Source organism: Daphnia carinata, chromosome 8 (genome assembly GCF_022539665.2).
Source record: "Daphnia carinata strain CSIRO-1 chromosome 8, CSIRO_AGI_Dcar_HiC_V3, whole genome shotgun sequence".
Taxonomy (NCBI): domain Eukaryota; kingdom Metazoa; phylum Arthropoda; class Branchiopoda; order Diplostraca; family Daphniidae; genus Daphnia; species Daphnia carinata.
Window position 1 is genome coordinate 4,686,296 of NC_081338.1, and position 22,971 is coordinate 4,709,266.

At 41.3% G+C, this 22,971-nt stretch overlaps 4 protein-coding genes across 5 annotated transcripts in view; 3 read left to right on the forward strand and 1 right to left on the reverse strand.

Moving 5' to 3' along the window:
* Window positions 1-22,971, forward strand: part of LOC130704004 (all trans-polyprenyl-diphosphate synthase PDSS2-like) — a 40,437-nt gene that overhangs the window by 12,289 nt on the left and 5,177 nt on the right. The window lies entirely within an intron of this gene.
* On the forward strand, window positions 1,251-15,028 carry LOC130704186 (uncharacterized). The gene is made up of 3 exons (XM_059496483.1): window positions 1,251-3,029; window positions 12,899-13,076; window positions 13,156-15,028. The coding sequence occupies exons 1-3, from the start codon at window positions 2,037-2,039 to the stop codon at window positions 13,572-13,574; spliced, it is 1,590 nt and encodes a 529-aa protein (XP_059352466.1). The 5' UTR covers window positions 1,251-2,036; the 3' UTR covers window positions 13,575-15,028.
* On the reverse strand, window positions 15,126-18,075 carry LOC130703997 (exonuclease mut-7 homolog). The gene is made up of 10 exons (XM_057525466.2): window positions 17,627-18,075; window positions 17,430-17,570; window positions 16,936-17,350; window positions 16,679-16,860; window positions 16,539-16,606; window positions 16,354-16,481; window positions 16,156-16,297; window positions 15,724-16,072; window positions 15,502-15,654; window positions 15,126-15,441 (listed from the first exon to the last, which is right to left on the reverse strand). Exons 1-10 carry the CDS (start codon window positions 17,913-17,915, stop codon window positions 15,326-15,328), a joined length of 1,983 nt encoding a protein of 660 aa, XP_057381449.1. The 5' UTR covers window positions 17,916-18,075; the 3' UTR covers window positions 15,126-15,325.
* LOC130703996 (FHF complex subunit HOOK-interacting protein 1B-like) lies at window positions 18,198-22,604 on the forward strand. Of its 2 annotated transcripts, XM_057525465.2 has the most exons (12): window positions 18,198-18,513; window positions 18,569-18,724; window positions 18,786-19,397; window positions 19,461-19,556; window positions 19,743-19,790; window positions 20,203-20,505; window positions 20,564-20,732; window positions 20,794-21,386; window positions 21,451-21,838; window positions 21,921-22,038; window positions 22,106-22,182; window positions 22,277-22,604. In XM_057525465.2, exons 1-12 carry the CDS (start codon window positions 18,346-18,348, stop codon window positions 22,360-22,362), a joined length of 2,814 nt encoding a protein of 937 aa, XP_057381448.1. In that variant the 5' UTR covers window positions 18,198-18,345; the 3' UTR covers window positions 22,363-22,604. The 2 variants fall into 2 exon arrangements, with proteins under 2 accessions (XP_057381448.1, XP_059352461.1); XM_059496478.1 differs by lacking the exon at window positions 19,743-19,790.

Here is a 22,971-nt window from a genome sequence, read left to right on the forward strand (position 1 = left end):
TTGTCACTCCATTTGGGTGGCTCCACAGTTTCTTAAAACACAATCCTGATATTATAGCAATATAAAAGTGACGTCGTGATTGTGGAAAACAAGAGTGGGGATGAGTGATGGATCTGTGGTAGTAATTCGTGACAACTTCGATCGCTGGTTACACATTCAAAGTAATCAAATGTTGCCTGCTGCACCTTTTGCCGACTTAAACGTTTTGTCCCTATCTTTAATTTTCTTTTCTTATGACGTTAGAAAGCTGGCACGAGAGGAAACGTTATTTCCTGACGTGAAATCATAGCAAGCTAATTTCCTTTGTTTTTCTCTGCTCTTCCTGCCTGATTTCTTTCCTCCTTGGTACCCATTCCCATTTTTTGTGGTATATGTTTCTTTAAAAAAAATCATCATTTATGTTTGTTTTTTTAAATTCTTTATTTCCTTTCCGTTTTTCCCCCTAAGGCAAAGGACACAACACCAAGATATTAAAAACAACAACCTTCTGCTCAGAAGTCATAATTCTCAATGTCGAGAAGGCAATCTTCCAGTGAGAAGCATCGTGTATTACGTAGCAAGCAGTCATTCGATCATTGAGAACCACAGGCATTATCGAGCTTGCACAGACAGGCAAAGACATCCGCCCACGATCCACTGACAAGACCCTGCCGTCAGATCCATACGGCAGGGATCGCAACGGAGGCAGCACAGTTGGAGCGGAACTGGCAGCCATCAACATTTTTCTGCTTTACGAATTGAAGCAGCAGCGTGTAGCTGCTGAGAAGCTGGCGTGGTGGCACCGGCCAGCCGCCGGCGAGTGAGCCTCGCTTTGATCGCCGGGACTGGAGTGCAGCCCAGCTACTGCAATGCCTGGGCCGGGCGGAGCAGTGGCGGACCTTTTAGGCCTCGGTCATGCCAATCTGCTTTCGCTGCCATCACCTTCCAATGAGCAGCAGCAGGAAAAGAGAACGAAGAAGACGAACGAAAATCGTTCACGCTCTCATGGAAAGTGTGACGACCAGGTGGCGTCCAACCACATCTTTTCCATCGGTAACCATGCAGCCTATCCGACTGACCAGACTTGTTTCCAGTCCCACGTCTGGTCATTTCTGGAACTATTCGCCACGTTTCACCCATTTGGGAGTAGCGTTGTCGGATCGTTTAACCGAACGAGTCCGATTCACTGGGCAAAAACAACTGCAATGGAATCACGACCAGCCATCGCTACGGCCCGACCAAGACCAAAGATCAGCTGCAATTGATGGAGAAACCTGCTATTGGCCAATAGCATTCCCTTGTTAGTGGCACTCGTCTTGGTCGTCTCTGATTTCCTGGTCCTTGTAGCCTTGGTCTTCCATTTGTTTGAATCATCATCTTCGGCTTCGTTGTTGCCATCCACTTTGGTCTCGTCGTTCCCATCTAGCATCGATCCTCTTGTTTTAACATGCAAAGAAGTGGTTCACTCCCTGTCTCCAGCTCCTGATGAACGTGAATCGTGCAGTGGAGACCCACATTTGTTGCCGGCATGGACGTCCGATGGAACACTCTTCTCCATTTGGATATTTGACAGCGTACTGCTCTGTTGTGCAGTTCTTTGCCGACTGATTCGGACATCGTCCATCTGGCTGCGCCGATCTAAATTCCGTGACCGTTCATTTTGCTTCGATTCTAAATTGAATTGCTTTTCTCAACGTGCCAGTGAAGATGGGAATAAATTCAACAGCCGTTGTGACCACGTTAGCAACCAAGATCGTGTCTGGGTAAACACTCTTCGTCCCTTTCATTCAGATTGCGACCGTGCCCGACGGATCAGGAAGTGCGAGGTGACACTAGGTGACTGGTGGCATTGGCTGTGGCCGTCCAACCACACCCACGATGTTCGTCTGTCTGATGTCTTCACTCAATCGCTCTCACGTCACCGACGAGGTGGCCTTCAGTGGACTTGTGCCATTTCTCAGTGGCGACCAAACTGTACCCATTTGGATAATAACGTCGGTAACGACCAATTCGTGAAACGTTGGCCCGGCTTCCGTCTTCCGACATCTGCACTGCCTATGCTGGTGGCGAGAAACGCTACGCGGCTCATATTGGACAATAATAAATTATTACGCAACTCTCTCGGTCGAAGAGCAGCCGTTACCCCAACCATTTCATCCAGTTGCCTGGCGATAGTGCTTCTTTTGAGCAGTTTTAGTTCAGTCGTCGTTTCATCGGGCACACCCAATCCGCAAGCAGTGCCACCGCTAGGGTCTTCATCAGCACAGCCATCGTCTGCATTAGCGAGTGACCGTTTGCCCATGACTGATTCACTTAATCCGTGGCTAGCGGCTGACGGCGGCCTCATCCTTCGAGCGGCTGCCGGAGACACACCAAATTCTTCGCCCCTCAACTGGATTCGACCCAATCCTGGATCTTGCATTCCTCAGCCGACCATTCCGGCATGTCCGTCCGACCGTTTTTGCCGCATACCTGAAACAAGTTCACTTCCTGTTTCGTTCGCCCATCCCAGCGGCGGGATGTCCCCAATCAATAACAATAGCACTCAAATTGGTGTCATTGGCTACCGGCCTTTGGATTCCGCGTCAGGCCGTGACGGCCGACAGGAGAAAAACAGCGGAACAAGGGGCGAAGTGAGACGGAACGAGAATGGGTTACCACCAGACGATGATGGCTTGAGGAATGCGGATGCAGCCGTAGCCAAAGCGAGCCAGTGCCTTCCTTACTTACAGCCCGGTAGGAGAGAGCGAAGCGATGACGGGCCGTCGTCGGCCGAGTGCATCTGCGGCCACCCGGACGGGGCCAAACGGATCGACACGCTGCGCAAGTATCACCTGCAGCACTGCTACCACTACAGCTTGTGGCACGTCCTGAGCGACACGATGCGCGAGGGCATCGCCATCAGCCGGCAGCAGTGCTACGCTTACATCGAGGCCGTCCAACGACTCGACAATTTGGCCGCCCATTTCGTCTGCCAATTTGAGGATATCATCCGACGCTACGATTGCGGCCAGACCTTCTCCAGCAAATCCTCTTGTCACCAATGCAAGGTAGGACCATTTATTTACGCACTTGGTAGTTACTAACAAACGGTAGCCGGGGGCATTGATGTATGTGTCGTGTGTGCGCCGATGTGACTTCGCTTACATCGCTTATGCATTTGCGAGTCTACCTGGTAAAGGTTTCGAATGAGGTACTAGAGTGAGCTCTCCAAACGGCTTACTAGAGAAGTTTACGGGGGGGGGAGGGGATCGATAGTGACGCTAGAATTCAAGTGTGATTGAGTTTGCAGGCAACTCTTGGGGGGCTTACCAAATTTGATGTATCAAAGGGCTTTCTTGTAATACTATGCCGTTATCAATGTTTTCAGCATTATTCGGTTTCGTTTTTTTGATGATTCCACCACTTTTCGCGCCTCATACTTTTGTTTTTGAAATTCTCTATCTGATTGGAAGTAGTGCGGTAGCACTTACACATTAACTTGCGCAAGAGGCAGGCATGTTTTAAAACGCCAAAACCCAAATTGAAATTACAAACTTGTTCGTAATGGAAACTCAAAATGAGCTAATAGACCTTTAGCCATTTTTTGATTACCATTGACGAACAGACAACAATTAGCAGTTGCAGCGGGATTTCTCTCGTTCTATCGCAGATGAATCGAACGTGTTTGATGCAGCGCAACGTGTGATCTAATATGCTGACTAACCAATTCAATACAGCATATTTTGCTTCTGCAGTGGAAAAGAAAAAGGGGAGGCAATGAACATTTCTTTGTATATCAGCTTCGATTCAAGTTTCTATTATCATCGATACGGTTTCTTTTCTTTTGCATTCTCCTCTTGTCCACACTCGCCTCGAATTGTACGATGGGTTGTTGACAAATGTGTTCCACGGAGCCAATGGGATCGACTGTAACGGAGGATAAGAACCGAAGACGAAACACACGGACGCACGGACTCTGAGATACTAAGAGAAAGAAACAAAAGGGCAGAGTTAGCAGACGCGGGAGAAGGGGGAGAGAGGCTACGGGAGCGGTTCTCGGGGGCGAACCTGTGCTTTCGGCTGCAACTTTATTGATTCCGTCAGCAATCTCAACATCTTTCCCTTGACTGGCTCGAAAGGCGATGGGGGAAAGAGGACGACAGAAGAGGGAGACGAGTGGCGGATAGGAAAAGGAAACAGAAAAGGAGATGACGAAAAGGGAAGGAAGTGAAGAAGAGGAAGAAGAAAACTAGGAAGCAACGGGATGTCCATATCCCCTAATATCAAAGGAAACAGAGGTTCATCTCGCCTCATCCCTACTTTCGTTTTCCTCCTTTTCGCTTTCCCTTTCGTTTTCCTGCATTTGGACGGGAGAAAAAAAAAAGTTTTCATGCTTGATGTCGAAATGTCCATGACTTGCCACGGTATTGACTTAATAACACCGACGTCCGTTTTCTCCCGGTGCTGCCAAACAGTTGGCCAGTTCTTCCGCCTTTGTTTAAACTGCGTGCAAGGACGACCACTCTTCCACATGTGCATTATCGTATAGCTCAAAAAAAAAAAAATTTCCATCTGCCCGAATCTGGACGCATATTCACGAAAAAAAAAAAGGGGAATCCAGCAACTCGAGAACCTGACTGTTCGAGAGAGATCGACGTGCTCTATCGATCTATTAATACAAGCGCATGGTCGGTATGTTCGAAGCGGTTCGAAGAGTCGACGCCGATGCAAGACGATTCGATTCATTTGTGTGGCTTTTGTGTAGGACGAAAAGAGATCCCCCCCCCATACTCTGATCCTTCTTGTCCCCCTCTATTTTTTTTTTTTTTTTTTTATCCTTTGCCCGTTACTACTTGAAAATTAGATCCTGTTGGAAGATCGTCATTGCGGCGATACTTCCGCTCTGTATTGCTCTTTCTTCTTGGCCAGCTTGTTCTTTTCTCTCGCCTCTTCTTTTTTTTTTTTTTTTTATTTCCCAGCACTGATGGGTCCGAGCTCTACGCACACACTTTGTATTCTGCCAATGGGTTGGCGAGTTATAGGCGACGAACGGGAGAAACCAACACGATTCGTGAGCAGTGATACGGCGCATAGTGGAGTGGTTTGGATGCCAAAGAAAAGGGGGATGCGAGCTGACTGCTGAATTGGGTTGGGGAAATGGAACAAAATGGCCGAAATCCCTTCAGCTTATTTCTACTGGTACACATGTAGGCCTGCGCCGAAGAAACTAACCAGACAGAAAAAAGAGAGAGAGAGACAGACAAACACTATACATTGACTCAACAAGACAAAGGAGGTGACTGGGCCTAACTCACGACAAGAGATTGACAGAAAACCCAAAGAGGAACTGGCAGAGCAGATGAGGAAAAAAAAATCCCAACCGAGAAAAAAGGATTTTCTTGTTTGATTGCCATCTGCGTGTCAACAACTCGCCCGTTCTTGCGTACGCGTCATAAATACGATAGATCCCCCACTCATTCCCCTCCCTGTTCTCTGGCTGCCTACCTCACATTGATTATCTATCTTTTCCTCTTTTTTTTCTGGGGCTTGTCTCTAAAATTTGAACATCTCCGACGCTTTTGGGGCCTTGCCCCACCAAACTCTCGAGGCTTTCGATTGTCGTCGAAACGAGTGTTTGCCACCACTTCATCACAATAGCGAATTTGACAGCAGCCCCACCGCTTTTGCGTCCCCCCTTGCGTTCACGGCCGTTCTTTTTTCTTTATTGCAGTCAGCGGGCCTTTCGTTTTACTCACCATCGTTATACCATTTTTCATTCTTAATTTTTTTAGCCCCGAATGAAGTGCTTTCCTGCTTTGGTTATTTCTTTGTTTCTTCCAGCGCTTTTTGATCCTCCCTATCTCCAGATTTGCAAATGGATCATTACTTAAAAGTTGTTCAACAAACAACCCAATGTGTTTTTTTTTTTGTTGAACAGTTTTTTAATTTCTAAAAAATTGCGCCCATTTAGTTTTCAAATCAACTTAAAATGGATGGGCATTCGCTTGGCTTTCTGATTGACAGTTGTGCGTGTAGAAGCCAATCTACTATGGCGATCAATGCGTTTTTATTGGTATACTCGTAGTTGCATTGAAAAAAAAACAAAGAATTCATTGATCCGGAATCTGTAATTACTATATTTCTTGTAAATGATTGGTTGTATAGTGCGTCTAGATGAAGAGCACTCGCCAGTAAATATGGTAATTACAGTGCCCCTCCATTGATGAATTATTACTTTATCGTTAAAGGCTTCCGTTGTTCCGTGCCAGTTGTTTGTCTTCATTCTGCGATCCCACTTCCCCCCCGACTCTTCTAAACGACATTCGAGTAACTTTGTTTTTTAACGTCGCCCCATTTTGGCAAAGTGTTTTGATAGTTTGCCATATCCAATAAGCAGCCGTCAAACGTATATATCTCACAGACCAAATCTACTGTTCGTTCTCCTATCGGTGTACGTGTGAAACCATAACGTGTTATTATTTACGATCCATATAAATATCCCCCCCTTCGACAAATCAGATTTTCTCTTGTAATTCTGATGGCGCGATCGCTACAGAACGTTGGGGGGAAAAAAATGGGTATCTCCACTGCGCTCAGGTGACTACCCATACAAAAGTCTTTCTAATCAATAAAGAGCTGACGCCTACGAACGGCTGCTACTTTCATTTATACACAGCTTCCTGGTTTAGAAAAAAATGATTGAAGTTGCTCGTCACGTCTCTGTATTTCAACGGTAAAACGTGCATGATGAGGACCACTCGCGAAAGGTTTGGTACGAGTAGGTTCTTTTTTTAATTTTAAAACTGCGACCACCCTACTGTAAATCCCCCCCCCCCCCAATTTTGTACAACACTTTCAAAGTTTGGTCGTGAATACCTTGAATATCAAATAAGTCACGTTGTTCCTTTACAACGATCCTCCCAAAAGTCCCGAAAAGCTGTGAGTCGCCATTCGTCAGTGTGTCAAGGAATGAAAGGATGAAGGAGCGGATTAATCGCTTGCCGAAAAAAGAATGAATCACGTGCTATTAATCTGGGGGATGAGGAAACAACTCAGGAAAGGGCTTAATATTCGTTTGACATTTAGGCATCCTGACAAAGAGAAACTCTTTTACGACAACCTTTCAAGTTCCGTTAGGCAATCCCTGTGTATTCTGAAATCGTATAATCACATCTTCAAATAAATAGAATTTTTTTTTACCATCGCCGTGTCGTTTTAGGAGCCACGTAGGGAATGCTAATTTCTACTAACATCCGGTCGGAAATCAATGATCGGAAAAAAACCGTGTAAGTTGGCATATTTCCAAGCAAATCATTGATCTATATGCGCGTCAAACGTAATTGGAAGAATCCCTTTTGTTTTTCTGCTTGCTCATAGCCTTTTACTGTACAAGTCTCTCATTTGGGCCCAAGAGCAAAAAGGAAAATTCGATCGACCACAAGACTTGTGTGTGCACGCTCTTTTCTTTTAGAGAGCCTCTCACGCTTATTAGTTTACACCCCGTTTCCCCTCGCTCCCCGCTTTTTTCCCTGTGCGTGGCTATATCTTTTGTAATATTTACCACACGACACTGTCGCCATATGTCGTCGCCATCTTCGTAATGAACGCTTTTTGTTTAACGTGCACTGTGTTTGAGTGACTCGTTTAAAGAAATTTGCATTCAAGTGGGCTTTGAAGTGAACATCCAAAATGGAACTATAACCCCGTAAATTAAAATCGAGTGTAGTTGGGTTGTTTGTTTATAAAGTCTGAACTACTACATTTTGGGGTCTTAATCAACATAACGGCGGGCCAGCAGCGGCCGCAAAAGGCAATCAACTAACAGCCCTGTGTTGTCTCATTTCATTGGAAACGGTTTCATTATTTTGCATTCGATATTGTCTACGGACGAGAGCTTTACGAATGCAAATTCTCTGTATTCCCGTGAGAATCCTCGTAAGACTTGGAGACAAAAGGGTCGTGAATCTGTCGGTCTCGATTGCTCTGGGTCCGTCTAGTTACTAAACCTCAATTTTCGACGGCCATTTTCTTCGCCAGTATCTGAACATGTTCTGAAAATTGTAGATTTAAGCATTGACTTTCCTCCTACGCCATAATCGTTAAATGCCCAAAAAGCCGCTAAAATTCAAAAATGTTTTCATTAAATAGCGCAAATAACAACACGTAAAAAAAAAAAAAAAAAATGTGTAATCCATCAATTATATACCGATGTGTTAGCATGTCTGGGATATGTGCCATAGACAATTACGTAAGTCATTGCTTCTAACACTTTTTTGTGTGTGCCACCACTTGAGGATCTCAGGATATTTCTTATCTCTAATGGAATCGTGTCTGAATTGTTCGCGGAAAAAAAACAACAAAACACTCCCATCTTTTTTTCTCCCGATAGATGGCTGATTAAGTTTTTTGCTGACCAGATAATCGATGGCTATCGTTCGTGCTATCTTTGATATCGAAGGCTTTCATGTGTGTTGTACTGACTAGCGATGATGGCCACTCAAATTGTTGACCTTTCAGGTCTTTTACTTGGTTCCTAAAATTGTACTTTAAAGCAGATTGTAATATGCGATTAGTTTTAGAGCCATTACTGAAAGCCACATGATAGAACATGCACTGTGCAACGGTGAAAACTACCAATTTCTTAATGGGATTATGATAAATTCTTTTTTTTTTGTGGTAACTTTTTCGCAACTTTTCCGTACATTTTTTCAATTTTCTTATTCTATACGGAAAGCTAAGCTTGGAATTTATAAAATAATGCGCATCATGTTCTAGAGAAAAGGAAAGGTTAGGGCTTAAAAATTGTATTCGTAAATCACGTCAACAACCTTCCATTTTTAGCTTTGCGACCGTGACCAAAGACTCGAACTTTAATACTCCGCACAAAAAGAGGCGAACGCGAAAAAACAAAAGACTGCACGCATTCACTGCATAGGTAAATAATCGAACTCATACATCAGCTTATTCTCACGTCCCCTGCATTATCGATGTCAAAGAAAGGTAAAATCAATCGCGTACATCGGTACAGTCCTTTTCTCTCTGCGTATGTAGAAACACAAAGTTTGGGGGGTTTGTATACAAAACGAGAGGAAACATCGATTTCAATTGTGGTCTCTAGAACATCATACGTCTCGTCTTTAAAAGAGTACATAGTCGTGCAACGGACGTGACATCTAGAACAGTAGAAGGTGGGTCGATACCATCTCACCGGCGAATACTGGGCTTATCTGGGATGGGGGGGGGGGGGGAAGGGCTTCTGCTACTAAAAACCATCGAGTGGTCTGATGCTACGTTTTGTCCAAGGCACGCATTTCACTGATGAATGGCTGAAGCCAAAATAACGAACGTGATGCGTTCGAAAAACGACCCAACATCTCGGCAATCAGCTGACTCAACGTTGAAATTCACTTTGTAGGTTTGATGAAATGGAGTCGCTTCGATTGTCATCCGCTCTCTGGTTACATAACTCCATTAGCTGATCACTCTTATTTTGGTTTTCGATAGAAAGGACAACGTGTACAAGAAACGTTAACGTAGCCAATTTTACGATAAAGGCTTTTTGACTTAAAGTAATAAGAGATGTCGTTCTTAAACATTTAAACTCTTGATACGTTTCCCCTATGCTGAAGTAAATCTGAAATTAAATTTTTTTGCTTTTCGGTGTGGCAAAGGTTGACTCGTACGCCAACTCTCGAATTGCCATTATTCTTAATTAGGCAAGTGAGAGCGCATGAAGTTTGACCATGTCGGGCTGTTTCGTTGATAACCTAAGTTGCCTAAATCGTTACCTGGTTACCTCAGTCGCTTACGTTCATTAGAAATGATCGTAAAAAACCTGCTTTATCAGCCTTGGCTCTAATCAGTAAATCATCAACTCACAAATCCATGCGTGCCTTTTGTTTTAAAGTTGTTTTATAGATGAAAAAAGAAACGCCATTGTTTGGATAATAACGCCATCGTTTTGATGTAACCTCAATGTTTAGCAGAGTTCAGAATTTCATCGTCAGTCATTTAAGTAACGTATAAGATCATTCGTTTTGTCTTATACTTTATTAACTGTGTCGCCCAGGATCCACCTAGTAAACACAATCTAAATTACTCTGCCCATAAATCGTTAACTTTCATTAGCGTGTTTTTTTAATAGGGATTATTAGGTTTCGTTACATACCATAGATGGCTCTACCACCAGTACAGTTCCTAATACTTTTAATTTCGCCTATTAAATGCCTTTAAAAAAACACGCTATCGATTGTAATTACTCTAAGGAGGGAAAATGACATTTTTCAAATCCGGAATTAGCAGAAGAATGAGCGTGCGTGCCAACTTTGTGCCGATGCACGCGAGTTTCCGCATGATCAAGTTTTTTCACACGTACCTACAGGGAAGGTATGATCAACAAAAAAAAGGCTTAGAGAGTGAACGGCAATTGTAACGGCAAAGCCAGGAGGAAGATGGCAAAGCAAAACGATAAGAAGACTATATAAACAAGACGGGAAGAAAGTGAAAATCGATATTTGGCTGACGTAATATGGAAAGCGTTTTCGATGGGGCATATACTTTCTTGCAGGATGGTAGGGCTTTCTTTTTTTTTTTTTTTTTTTTTATACTGTTGTCTGTCGTTATGCTGTTTACACATTCGGCCATTTGTGTGCATTACCACTTTGACCGTCAACACCGACAATCTCGTATTACTGCGGCCGAATTTCCCCGTTCCCAACGGTCTATCCCAATCGTTTAAACTCTGACTATCTTTTACTTAAAAAAATCAATCGCCAGCGAGCGCGGTGTCACTGTAAATTGTCAAGTATTTTACACGCGAGGGTAGCCAGGAATGCATTCGCTTCAGATATTTGTAACAAAAAAGAGTGGGGAATTAATTCTCGAAAGAAAAATACCTGTGTTTTGCTAAATGCTGATTTTGTTGGCGGGATTAAACTGTTGTCTGATTACAAAGTTTTGAAAACAATGTATGTTGACATTGTAAGGTATAAATTTGGATTGATTGTTTAACTGCTTGAGTACATCGTCTTTTGCAATAGGACAACTACGAAGCCTTGCGCTTATAAGTTTAGACAAACATCGCATTTCACCGTAATTTACCGCAATGGAAACTGTCGTAGATGACAAACTTGGAGGTAGACTTCGTATCGCCTTGGTTGATTTAGTTAAAAAAAAAAAAAAAAATGACAGCATTCCAATGTAGCCGCCATCCTAGAAACTGCTATTGAGAAAAAAGAGAAAAAAAAAACGTATCCAATATTGAATACAGCGTATGAATGATTAAAAGCATGACAGAGCAAAGCGAGGGAGGAGGGAAAAAGAAAGATTGCAACATCAAATGATCGGGATAGGAGATCTTGACATTTCTTTTATTTCTTTTCGCTGTATTTTTACTTATAGCCAGTTTGTCTTTGAAGAGAACGGTAGGTCCTGGCTCCTATATCCGCGAACCCTCTCGTCTTCCTCTTTTTTTTTTTTGCCCTTCCTTCTCTTTTCGGTCTCTTTCATCTGGCTTTTTCTCTACTTATCTATTTCTTCTTCTCCTTCGTGTCGTCTTTTTCCTCTGTTTTCGGCAGGACGCGATCAATATAGCGTCCGACCCCAAAAAGAGAAGGAAAGGAAGATCCCAGTTCGAAGAACAAACTTGAAGCTTCGACAGACACACAGTGCTACAAGCACGCTCACGCTGGAGCGGCGCCCGCGCACAACTTGCGCCAGACGCAACCGTTAGAGGCTCACATACACACACAATAAAACGCCGTTTCAGGCAGATGTGTGTACAGATTGCGTTATGTAGGCAGGAAACATTTTCATCAGGAGGCGGCATCCATTGGCGTATGGTAAAAGCTCATACAGAATGCCAAGCACAAACTGGAGAATGTGTTACATCGTTATCAATTTAGTGATACGATGATGAGCGCGAAGCACTTACTACTTGTGTATTCCTTCTTCCATATACATGCGTCTTCAGTAGAAATATAATTAGAGACAAACTTCCAGTCAGGTTAGACTCTAGCGAATTCCAATCGATGAAAAGTTCTTTTTTATCCTATTATTTAGATTCCATTTTGTTTTTTCATTGTTTTGAGCACTTGGCAATGTATTATTATACCAATCAAGTACAGTGGAAGGTCAACGTTTAGGTTCCGCTTTGCGTAGATTGCTGTGCGTCATCCGACCCCCGTACACGTTCGAAAAAAAAAGTCCTTTATATATTAGGTAATAGACGTGTGATGAAACTTGTTATAGATCATATCTCCATGGTCCTTTGTCTCCTCATTTCCTACCGTTATGAATCCCCCTGTAGCGGTAGCATTCATCATGAGTTATTATTTAGCGTGTCCACATCTTGTCAATGGCCAACTACCGGTAAATACTAACTCGGGTAGCTCAACTTTGTCAGCTACAGGAACTTGAGCTTGATCAATAAGCTTGTGCCTTTTAATTTTTTATTTGAAAAACAAAAATTTCATTCAATTGGGTCGACCCGGAAAGACGCTTAAGAGTGATAATGCATTGCCATTGGTTCACATTGCTTTTCCTTTTTAAAAGCAGCTTATCAGAAAGAAACGTATTCTTCCAACCCTCATCAAATTGTAGTCTCGTTTTTTTCTAAAAATGGTCCGTTTCCATACGCTCTGTGTAGGACAGGGTTGAAGTGACTACACACAGAGCTAAACAAATAAAGGTACCGAATGTCAATCTGATCAAAGGAGATCTAGTGAATGTTCGCCATTTGCCAACGCTTAGAATTGGACTCGTTTTAACTGCTTCATATCATGCGCTCATTTAATTGTCTATTCACTATTTATTGACGTACTTTGGACTAATTCGACTCGATCGAAACACCACACGTTTTGAGCGTCTCATTGCTTATTCGTTACATTCAATTACACCGATTTCGGTACATCAACGTTAATTGTAAATTGCTGTCTAGGTTGCCTACCGCCAATGGGTGTGTTCCATGGTTTTGCCGATGTGGTTAGACGGCGATCGCATCAAGCCGTGTCGGACATTTTGTCACGAAGTTGAGCGCCTATGCCCTTATTTCTTGCCGGCCGAAAAGACAGGACCTGGTAGTCAGTATGCTGGAGAACCTTCGTTTCTGTGCATCGGTAAAGTTGTTTTTGCACGCAGCATGACGCAACTAGGAAGGAGGCATGCTCTAACTTGGATCCTTCTTTTTCGACGCAGATCCTGATGTACGAGAAACTACCAATCAGTCGACTAATTCTGCCTACAGTGAACGACCCTGTTACCGGCCGTGTACGCTAGAGTACAACCTCGAGCCGGACATCGATCCTTCGCTGTGTGTGGCCAGCTTGGGTGATATATCTGGCTTGATGGAAGAAGATGGAACAGCGGAGGCTAACAAAGAGTGTCAACAAACGTACACGAACGTGACGGCTTCGGTTAGCGAATTCGACGTAGACACGCTAGACGTCGACTCTGAAGTCAATAATGACCAATGTACTCCCTTGTTAGGCAAGGATCCACTGTTAACTAGCAGATTATCTAGCAGAGGGTGGACAAATAATTTGCATTTGGTTTGGCCGTGGCGAACATTAGTGCTTCCTTTCGCCATGCTTCCGATTATCCACTTTTTCACGTAAATCCGCAACGGACTTTTGCTCGTTCGAGTGTGTTTACATGAAAGCGAGAAGTTTATGTCACTTATCATTTTTTTTTTCCGTATCATTTTATTGTCGACGATCGCGTGCGTTTAAGAGCAACGTCGTTCAAAATCTATCGGGCACATCAAACACAGTTGAAATCGTTATATTCAGATTACCGTTTCACGAAATCTACGTAATATCAGTCATCGCGCAGAGACACGATTTTCTAAAAAATATGCGTTTCATTTCTTCTTTATCTTTAATTTGTTTTGCAAACTTACCTAAACTTTAGAACTTCACTCCGTTTTCCTCGGAAAAACAAATTCTAGTCCATTTCATTTTCAATTTATAATTCCAACCTTTTCAAAGCTCCACAAAACCCAGCAGATCGCCGAATTTCAAAATAGTGTTTGTTTTAGAAAAAAAATTTCCTTCGTTTGCCGTTGTTGTTCAAATCCAAGTTTTTCTATTTCGTATACTACGATTAACCGAGATTTAAAAAAAATATATATATATTCTAACACATCAGGTATGAAATTTGTTGGGGAATAACGAGGCGTCGTTTGTATGATTTCTATGGTTATTGGGGGTATAGGTTGCGATTTCCTCTACATGTGTGACAGTATAGCGCAAAAAAATCTGATCCCTTTTGACTGTTAAAAAATAGCGATGATTTGGCACGTCGCAAATTCGACGACCACAACGAAATCAATGGTGGTGTACGGGAGAATGATAAAAACCTAGGATTTTTGAAACTTAATCAACTCCTATTCCAATGGCCTGTTGTTTTCTTACCCCCCCCCCCCTCCATCTTTAGTGAAACTGTACAATAAATAGCAGCCTTTTTTTTCTCGCACCGATATTATAGTGGTCGTTGAGGGAGTCCATTTGTTCACCCATTTAAACTCCCAAGAAAAAAAAAATCGACTCCGACTGACATGTTACGAATCTGCCTTTGTTGTAAGCCGTGTATCCATTTAAGCGATCGGACAGCAAGTTCTCCGAGTTGCGACTGTGAATGAGTGAACTCATTGTTTTGATTTTTTGATACAGCTTACCTTTTCAAGTTTTTTTCCACTCATAGTTTTGAAAACAGAAAAATGGTGTAGATATTTGAGTTTGATCTGCAAATTTTACACGGATGAGAGTGTTGAGTAGTTAAAAGTATGTACTGATGATTGACCAGAGCCCCACTGTTCTTCAAGAGAAAATTCAAGACAAGCATTTGTATACGGTGGTTGAATAATTCAAAGGAGAAATAGATGCATCACAATAATATAAGACCTTAGATGTGGAGTCCTTGCCAAGCTGTTATGAGAGAACGTAGCTACTGTTTTTAACTATTATTTCTAATTGCCAGATTGCTATAATGTCCTGTGCATAATGGTAGGGCACTTCTATGTTGTTAACAGTGCAATCCGGTACACAAAATACAAGCCATTTGATGCTAATTTCATCTTTTCTTTTTACCTGTTCTACATTCTTTGAGTTGAAAAATGCAGGTAGAAGGTTTCTACGTACTAGTGTAAAAATGTTTTGAATCACGCGTCGTTGTGGAAAAGACACATTTCTTTATTAGACAGAAATCAGAGCGATTGGAATCTTAGTGTCGATTGAAAATTGACAGACTTGTGTAACGAATACACAATTAAAATACGGAAGCAATAAATCATAAACGACTAGTACATTTCAGTGAAAACAAAATTTGTGCTTCGTTTGAAAATGATACGGTTTGTCATTTGTCGAGTTCAAACATAACGAGCAGTACCCAACTTCTTCAAAAGATTCCACCAATTAATTTCTAGGGCTCCAGCACGTTTCTGAAGATAATCGTACAGCTCTAACAGGCAGAACGCATCGAGGGCTAATTTTTAAATGCCGTTATTATGACTCCAAAAACTATTAGAAGTACTAAAATCAATACCTGCATAGATAAATTGTGATTTGCGTAGAGGTCGTTTTTGCCAATCCGAAAATTGCTCCTTTTTATCTAATGGAAGTCCGAACAGCAAGTTTACTACTCCACTCAAACCTTTGTGAGCATTATGTTTCTCCTGAAGGCTAGCTTCGCTCGGCGCTAAGATAAAAAATGTAAAGACAATCGGCTAAAAAAGAAGATGCACGAATGAAAATTAGCAAATCTCACCGGTAGTAGGGACAAATGATGGGTATCTTGTTTCAATGTGTGTCCACAAGTTTTTCATGTCAATCCAATTGACGAAAGATTTTGAAACATTTTCTAAACCTGGCAATGATCTGGAAAGAACATGAAGGTCTTCTTTTATACCAAATCCTAGCTTTAGAATTTGCGGATTCCCAAATACAAGCCGAATCAATTCCTGGCCCTTTGCAGCGGTACAGTCTTTTTCTTCTCGCAATGAGAAAACGTCTAGGAGAAAAATTTGATTGTGTGTAGCTATTTGGAGCACTGCAGCTTTTGCAAGCTGGGCATCAAAGCTGGGTTGCCATTCAACGTCGATTCCGATCACACTTGCCTGTGATATAAATTTAAATAACAAGAACATTAGCGACCACACTTACTGCTTTAGGTAACTTTACGATTACACCGTTACTTTACTTTTGAAACAATTTCAAGAAAGTGTTTGACTTTCTCCCAAGAGCAGATCCAATGAATAAGATCGAATGGCATCGATAATGAGTAGAATTCTGGTTGTGATTTACTATTTATCGTCCAGTCATTTAAATCGGTAGTTCCAAGCCTAGATAGAGTACGAAATTGACCAGTTTCTTAAATGAATCACGTTTAAATTCTTACTGAGTTTGATCGTCATCCTTCGACTTCACAACTGGAATGAAATTATAGGGAAGTTGGTCTTCCGGAATGGCGTAGAGTTTGGCGTATTTGGTCGCAACCACATCATCAACGCCGGCTAATTGTCGAATCTTAAGAAAAGAAGGTCTTATATACAGCCTATGAAACTTAAACATATTAAAGCTAACCAATTCCAGTTGAAGTTCTACAGAATCCGATACTGCGAGTTCCACAAGTTCTGTCCAGTTTTCATCATCTAAGAACGAATAATGACAGTTTTAGTTAGTAATGTAATTAATATAGAAATTAAGTTGTTTATGGGTGTTACCGATCGAGTTTTCGAAGTATTTTTTATGGACCAAATAGCGAAGGCCTCCTATCTTTTGCCTTAATGTAGTGTTAGGATGCGATTTCTTGTCTAACTCAAAACGCTTGGCCAAACGAGTCACCAGATTGGCCACGTTCTTTGTGGTCAACTTTCCATAGTTTACATCAGGAATCGACGTTTTTCTACGTGGAATTTGAACACAAGAAATTTCCTCAGTATACAACTGTGAGTAACAAAAAAACAGTAGGTCAGTTTACGAAATTTCCTTGAGCATTTCACATGGTTGTTTTATGTGGCTATCCAAGAACGAAACGACATCAATTTGCATATTACGATCTTTCTTTAAATATTCTTCAGCTAAAGATAGTTTGTCCTGGACTATCAATGGAAGTACAAAATCCTCTTTCGTAAATTGGCAAAAGAGGTTGAGCGCAACAACCAACCGGCAAGCTGATGCAAATTCTTGTCGTTCAATTAAGTCTTGCACGATTGGAATTAGTTGTGTGTTGTAATGTACCCCACGGTACATATTGACTACTTTTTTCACGATTTTTCCGTTTTTCTGCCTAGAAACCGCTAGCACAGCTTCTTTTGTAATTTGCTGTTGCACTGTGGGGTAGTAGCCATTAGTTTTGTGGAATTCATCCAACCAAATTTCAAACTGATCAACAACTAAAATAAATAAAATTTATTATTGATTAGGTGCAACATTTAACTGGAAGATTTTATGTGAAGGATTTTCTAATTTTACCAAAGGAAGCTAATGAATTTGGTTTGTTTTTAAAGAAATCATAGCTGTGGTACATGAGATACACTGCTGAGAGGTGGGGATTTTGGCTGGCACTAAAAAGTTTGTGTATAAGCTGCTTCACTTGTTGACCTCCCATGCCACCTATTTCAAATAAAAATTTTAGTTGAAAAGATGTTGGTTTCTAAACCAACACTTACCAGCAATCCATGCTTCTTGAATCACTGAACACTGTTGCCCTCTGCACATATCTGAAAGGCAGTCATCCGAACTGAATACAATATCATTGAAGTCCTTTTTCACTCTTTGCTGAGAACACTGTTCACGTGTTGCACTTAGCTCTACAGAGTTTTCCATCCCAGTTGAATCTTGATTCTGAATCTGAGATGGTATTGAAAACTCATTCCATTCAGAGTGTATTGGAAGGGCAACAACATCTTTTAATAGCTCCTCATCAGTGTCAGAACCAAAATCTTCATATGAAGCCATTCTCCCTTCATGAATGTCGAATCTTAGGCTAAGTTATAAAATTATCCTTATACGACTGACCACAGGGTAACAGGAGGCAAACGGTAAGTGTCAAATAGATCGACTGACAAAGAAGTAAAAATAGAATAACGTATGGTTCGAAATCAAAACCCCACTCACGTTTATACAATGGGCACCTGTCCGGCCATGTACAATAAAGTAAACCATAGCACAACTGCTCCGGTAAGTGAAAAAATTCCCACTAGATGGCCAACATGTTATTCTATCTATACAGTCCATGTATTTTTTTACTCTAGGGGTTTTAACCATAGTAAGTGAATGTTTACAGAATTGCGTCAATTTATGTGCGACAAGATTAAAAAGCGACAAGTAGAATCGGTATCTATGCAGTGAACGTGATTGCACGGCAGAGTGTGGATGCCAGTTTAAAATGAATTATATACGGAACAGTTTCTCCACGGGTAGTTTTAGAAGACGACAGACAAACTTGGTTGAAAACCGAGAGAATTCACGGGTCAAACGAGATGATAATGATGCTTGTTTCGAGACGTACCGGCACCATTGCACACAGTTGGAGCAAACAATATCCAGCTATGATGTAAGACATGCACACTTACCCTAGTTTTTATTTATCAAAAATTTTCATTTCGCAGAGTGACACCGTACCTATGGATGATTTTGAACTTATCATTACAAGTCATCTGGAACACTTGGTGAATTTAGTTGGCAAAGACGTTGAAAAGAGAAAATCTATTTCAGGACCATCTGCATGCCTGGACCATTTCCTCAACAGAAACATTATTTCAATGGTTGGTTGAGTAGACTACTCATACAGGATTCAACATCATTATTTTGCATTTAATTTTACAGGTTTGTGCCTGGAGCCTCGAAAATAAGCATGATGGTCTGCTAGTTGCTGCAGCAGAGGCAATAGACGCAATATTAGCTGCAGCGAAAAAAGTAGATAAAGAATTAGACCTGTTGAGAGATGCCAGCTTTCACCAACCTATTAGCCGATTGTTTAAAAAATATGAAATTGAAAATGTGTCAGGCAAATGTGTTTCCACAAAAATGGAAAGCATACTTGTCTCACTGTCCTACTATGTTTGTGTCTTTATTGTGAGAGAGCCATCTTACCTGGACCTGTTTTATGATATTGCCACTGTTGCAGACCAACCAAAGTTTCCTATGATGACCTTGTTAATCTGTAATTTGCACAAATGTGGTGCCCAAGGCCAAACTTCCAGAGATAATTTAAAACTGCTGATGGCACTGGCTAAAGAACAGCAGTTACTAGCCCAATTCATAGCTCTACATTCAGATCTATGCCCAGTCGTTGCAACTGGGTTAAGTGCCTTGTTCTCAGATCTACCCCGTCCTCTCCCTTGGCATGTGCAAAAAGCGGGGATGCTGTCAGATTTGGACATCGAATCCTTGAAGGAGGTCGAAAATTTTGTAACGTCAGTGGAATTCTGTGATTCGGTAATTATTTTTCTTTTTAAACAAAAATACTGCAATTGGTCGTTAGCAATACCTCTTACATAGATCCTGGAAACATCATCGTGGCTGATTGTCACAAGACTACTGGATATGTGCTACAAAGGCTTCCTGGTTCCTGTGCTTGGTCCGGCGCTTTTTCAGGTAAATTATTTCAAATCAGTTACTTTAGTATACTCGCACTATATTAGAAAAACAATTCATCGATGCAAAACCCTAATTGGAATTCTGAATTCCATTTCTATCCACGTTCCACTTTCCGTATTGAGTAGTGCAACTTTTCTTATTTGCTGTGTGAATAATTCAAATATGAAAATGTGCATATTATAGGACTCAACAGGACTCAGCGTTAAGTTACTCGACTCGCCTTTTAATGTGGTCAGTACAACTAACTCAAGAAACAAACAAGAAAAAGTTATCCCATGTAGTTTGAAGTTGTTTTTGCTAGCTCAGCATGCTAGTCTAACATGAGTTTTGTACCCATAAAATTGTAGCTAGCTTGAAACACTAACAAAGTCTCAAGTAGTCTTGCTTAATTAAAATTAATCGCCCTACTAATCCCGATGTTTGATTTTTTTTATGCAGAAATAATTCGTGAACGAAGTTCTCGAAATTAATTGGCCCGCTCACTAATGTACGGTTGTCTTTTAGTTTGGTCATTGGTTTCTTTTTAGTTAGCAAAGAGCATGCCTTTTTCGTATCAAATACGTGGCTTTATGTTAATGTCTGTAACTCTAACTTTTTTACAACGTGCTTCAAGCTAAAATGAAAAGACCTATTTCGTATATAGAACACCATGAAGGAGATATTTTCTGCAACGTGCTACCTGACTCTGATGATCCGGCGGATTCGCCACCGTGGGCTGATCGGAATCTTCGTTCGCTTTCTCTTTGTTAACACCTATGAAGATAAACCAATTATTGACTTCCTCGTCGAACGAATGTCAGCAAAAAGCGAAATCCGACTGGCAACCTTGAACCTCTTTTACGCCTTAATCGAACTAAATTGTGAAGATGTTATGTTGGTATTAGCTATGCGACATCTCTTACCGTGCACCCACGTCATGCTATCGCAGAGGGGAGACATTCTACAGGTTTAAAATGAAAATGATTTACCATGAAAATTTTAACAACCTTATTTTTCATTATTAGGAAAGTGACACAAACTGCTTATGGGCAGCCAAATTTCTATCTCTTGTGCCGACTGCGTGTATCACTCGTGCCTTAGACAAAAACAGAATTCCAGATTCGGGACAAAATTCGGCTGAGAATGAACCCATTTCTCGAATACGCAGCTGGTCAAGAGCCAGCATAGATTCTGGTACTGATTTTAATATTATTTTAATCACTGGCTTAATTAATAATTATGTTCATATTTAAAGGTGACAGAAGGTATGGTCATTTGGCGTTCACAACTAACGACAGAAAGCCGACTTCTGCCAAGCAGGCCGTGCCAAACGGTTGCTCTGCCTCGGACTTTGACTGCAATCAATTACGGAAGTATCTCAAAGACCAATTCAATCAGATGCGCCCATGTGTAGACGCTGTCGACCATTGGACTTATCGCTATAACGGCTCAAATCCACCGATGAGGGAAACCGTTCGCATGCTTTCCAAAACTTCAGATATTGAAGAACCTGCAATTGATACAATTGCAAGCGCCAATACGTTAGACCAACCTGAAAAAAAATTGGATCAAACAGTTGCCTCTCCTGCCCCCCAGTACCCACCAGTAAATCCCGCAGACATTTACCTATACTGTATGGAACAGCTGACAACGTGCTTGAACGAAATGAAATCAAACCCAACCTCACCTGGACAGAGCAGTGGATATTACAGCATCAATTGTAACACACAACGAAGTGACCTGTTGAAAGAAGAGACCAGCTTTTTCTCAAAAGAAGTTCAAGATGATTTGGAATTCTGGTCTCTGATGCGCGACGATGACTTTGATTCTGCACCAATTATTCCGCCTGTATGTATTTATTGTTATAAGTGAGTTAGACGTTTGTGTTACCTAGTTTAACTTTTTTTTCTAGGTTGTTCATTTGGATGAAAATGCTACCTACCAAACTAGTTTACCAAGCATTGGCCCATTCTTGGAAAACTTAGTCAAGTCTATCGATGGATGGCTTAACAATAGCATTGAAGTGAACATTGCACTATGTTCTATCTTATCCCGGCTTGCAACGTATCCCCATCCGCTGCTACGATCTCTAATACTGAATCCCTACCTCATCTTACAGCCCAGCATACCAAGTCTTACTGTTAGTATTGCCACATTGAAGCAGCGTATTGATGGCGCGTTAAGGGTTCACGAGAATCAAGACAAACTGATAGAAGAAGCTAGGCTGGCATTACAGGCTCGCTTGCCCTATCCTGTCTCTTCTGTTAGGAGAGACGGTACTGTCAACGCCATCAACAAAGGTAAATAAATTTCTTACAATATTGGAAGCAAAACCCGTTGGACATAATTAAACATTCTGTTTATTTCTATCAAATGTCTTAGATATTAAGCACAAGCCTTCGAAATTCGCCGGAATCTTCAGTTCTCTTGTTCGCAAAGATATGGCAGATTCTATAAGAGAAGAAGACTTCGAACGAAATAATATTGGCAACTACCAGCGGTAAATTCTGTGGTTTCTAATGTATTACTTCTGCTTTCCAAGTTACATTTAATATTCCCTTTGTTAGACAAACTTTTCGAACTGATGGTGCGGAGAACAGCGACCCAATTGGGAACCACGTCGCTATTTGCGCCGTTCTGCTTGGTAAGGAGGGTATTTTTTATTTAATTAATTACTTATTTGCAAATCTTTTGTTAAAATGAATTTTTTCTAGTTATAATGATTTTTTTGTTTGCAGAAGAGTGGTTACTGGAATTGGCTGCAGCGTGCATGGAACAGGCTGTTCAGTTTACTCCGTTTACCATCCCCCTTACGCAACTGTAAATTCAAACCGCAAGTACAGTGACTTTGCTAAGCAAGTTACTTTTTCATTAATTACTTTGTTAGTACTGAGTTCCCCTTTGCGTTTGCTTTGGTGAGCTTCTTATCAGCTATATCAAAGTAAATGCGTGATTGTATTCATTTTTTATGAAGTAACGAACCTGGCCACCTGTCTATATCATTTGGGTCTGATCGGTGATAAATTTTAAATGAGGAACTGTTATTACATTGTTGATCGAGACGAATCGAAATGAAATCTTCTTTTCGGATCGTCGTCGATTCCAGTTGCGCTATGTGAATAACTGAAAATGTTTAGCCGTACGTAAAGCATGGAGGAGTTTGTTGGTCCTCTTCGACGAGTAATTTTTGATTTTCAAAGTTTATCACATCTAAACTACTGATAGGTAATGGTAAATTTGTTTGAAGGATTATCTTCTGGTTCTATTCTGCAATTGGTGGACTGTGCATAAAGCAAAAGAAGCATAAGTGCCAATCCCTTCTAATTTCCGACGAAATAGTGACCTAAAAAATTCTTGAACAATTGTCTTAGTCAAATTATATTTTCGAAATGGAATAAATTCTTGAGAAGACCGCATCATACAAATTCAGGCG

Coding starts and splice junctions, on each gene's coding strand:
- LOC130703997 (XM_057525466.2), bottom strand. CDS start 17,915: ATGGCTTCATATGAAGATTTTGGTTCTGACACTGATGAGGAGCTATTA. Junction 16,861..16,935: donor GAAATGCTCAAGGAAATTTC/GTAAACTGACCT, acceptor AATTCCACGTAG/AAAAACGTCGATTCCTGATG. Junction 16,607..16,678: donor ATACTTCGAAAACTCGATCG/GTAACACCCATA, acceptor ATTCGTTCTTAG/ATGATGAAAACTGGACAGAA.
- LOC130703996 (XM_057525465.2), top strand. CDS start 18,346: ATGAATTATATACGGAACAGTTTCTCCACGGGTAGTTTTAGAAGACGA. Junction 20,506..20,563: donor AGAGGGGAGACATTCTACAG/GTTTAAAATGAA, acceptor TTTCATTATTAG/GAAAGTGACACAAACTGCTT. Junction 22,039..22,105: donor AATATTGGCAACTACCAGCG/GTAAATTCTGTG, acceptor TCCCTTTGTTAG/ACAAACTTTTCGAACTGATG.
- LOC130704186 (XM_059496483.1), top strand. CDS start 2,037: ATGCTGGTGGCGAGAAACGCTACGCGGCTCATATTGGACAATAATAAA. Junction 3,030..12,898: donor CCTCTTGTCACCAATGCAAG/GTAGGACCATTT, acceptor ATTGCTGTCTAG/GTTGCCTACCGCCAATGGGT. Junction 13,077..13,155: donor ACCTTCGTTTCTGTGCATCG/GTAAAGTTGTTT, acceptor TTTTCGACGCAG/ATCCTGATGTACGAGAAACT.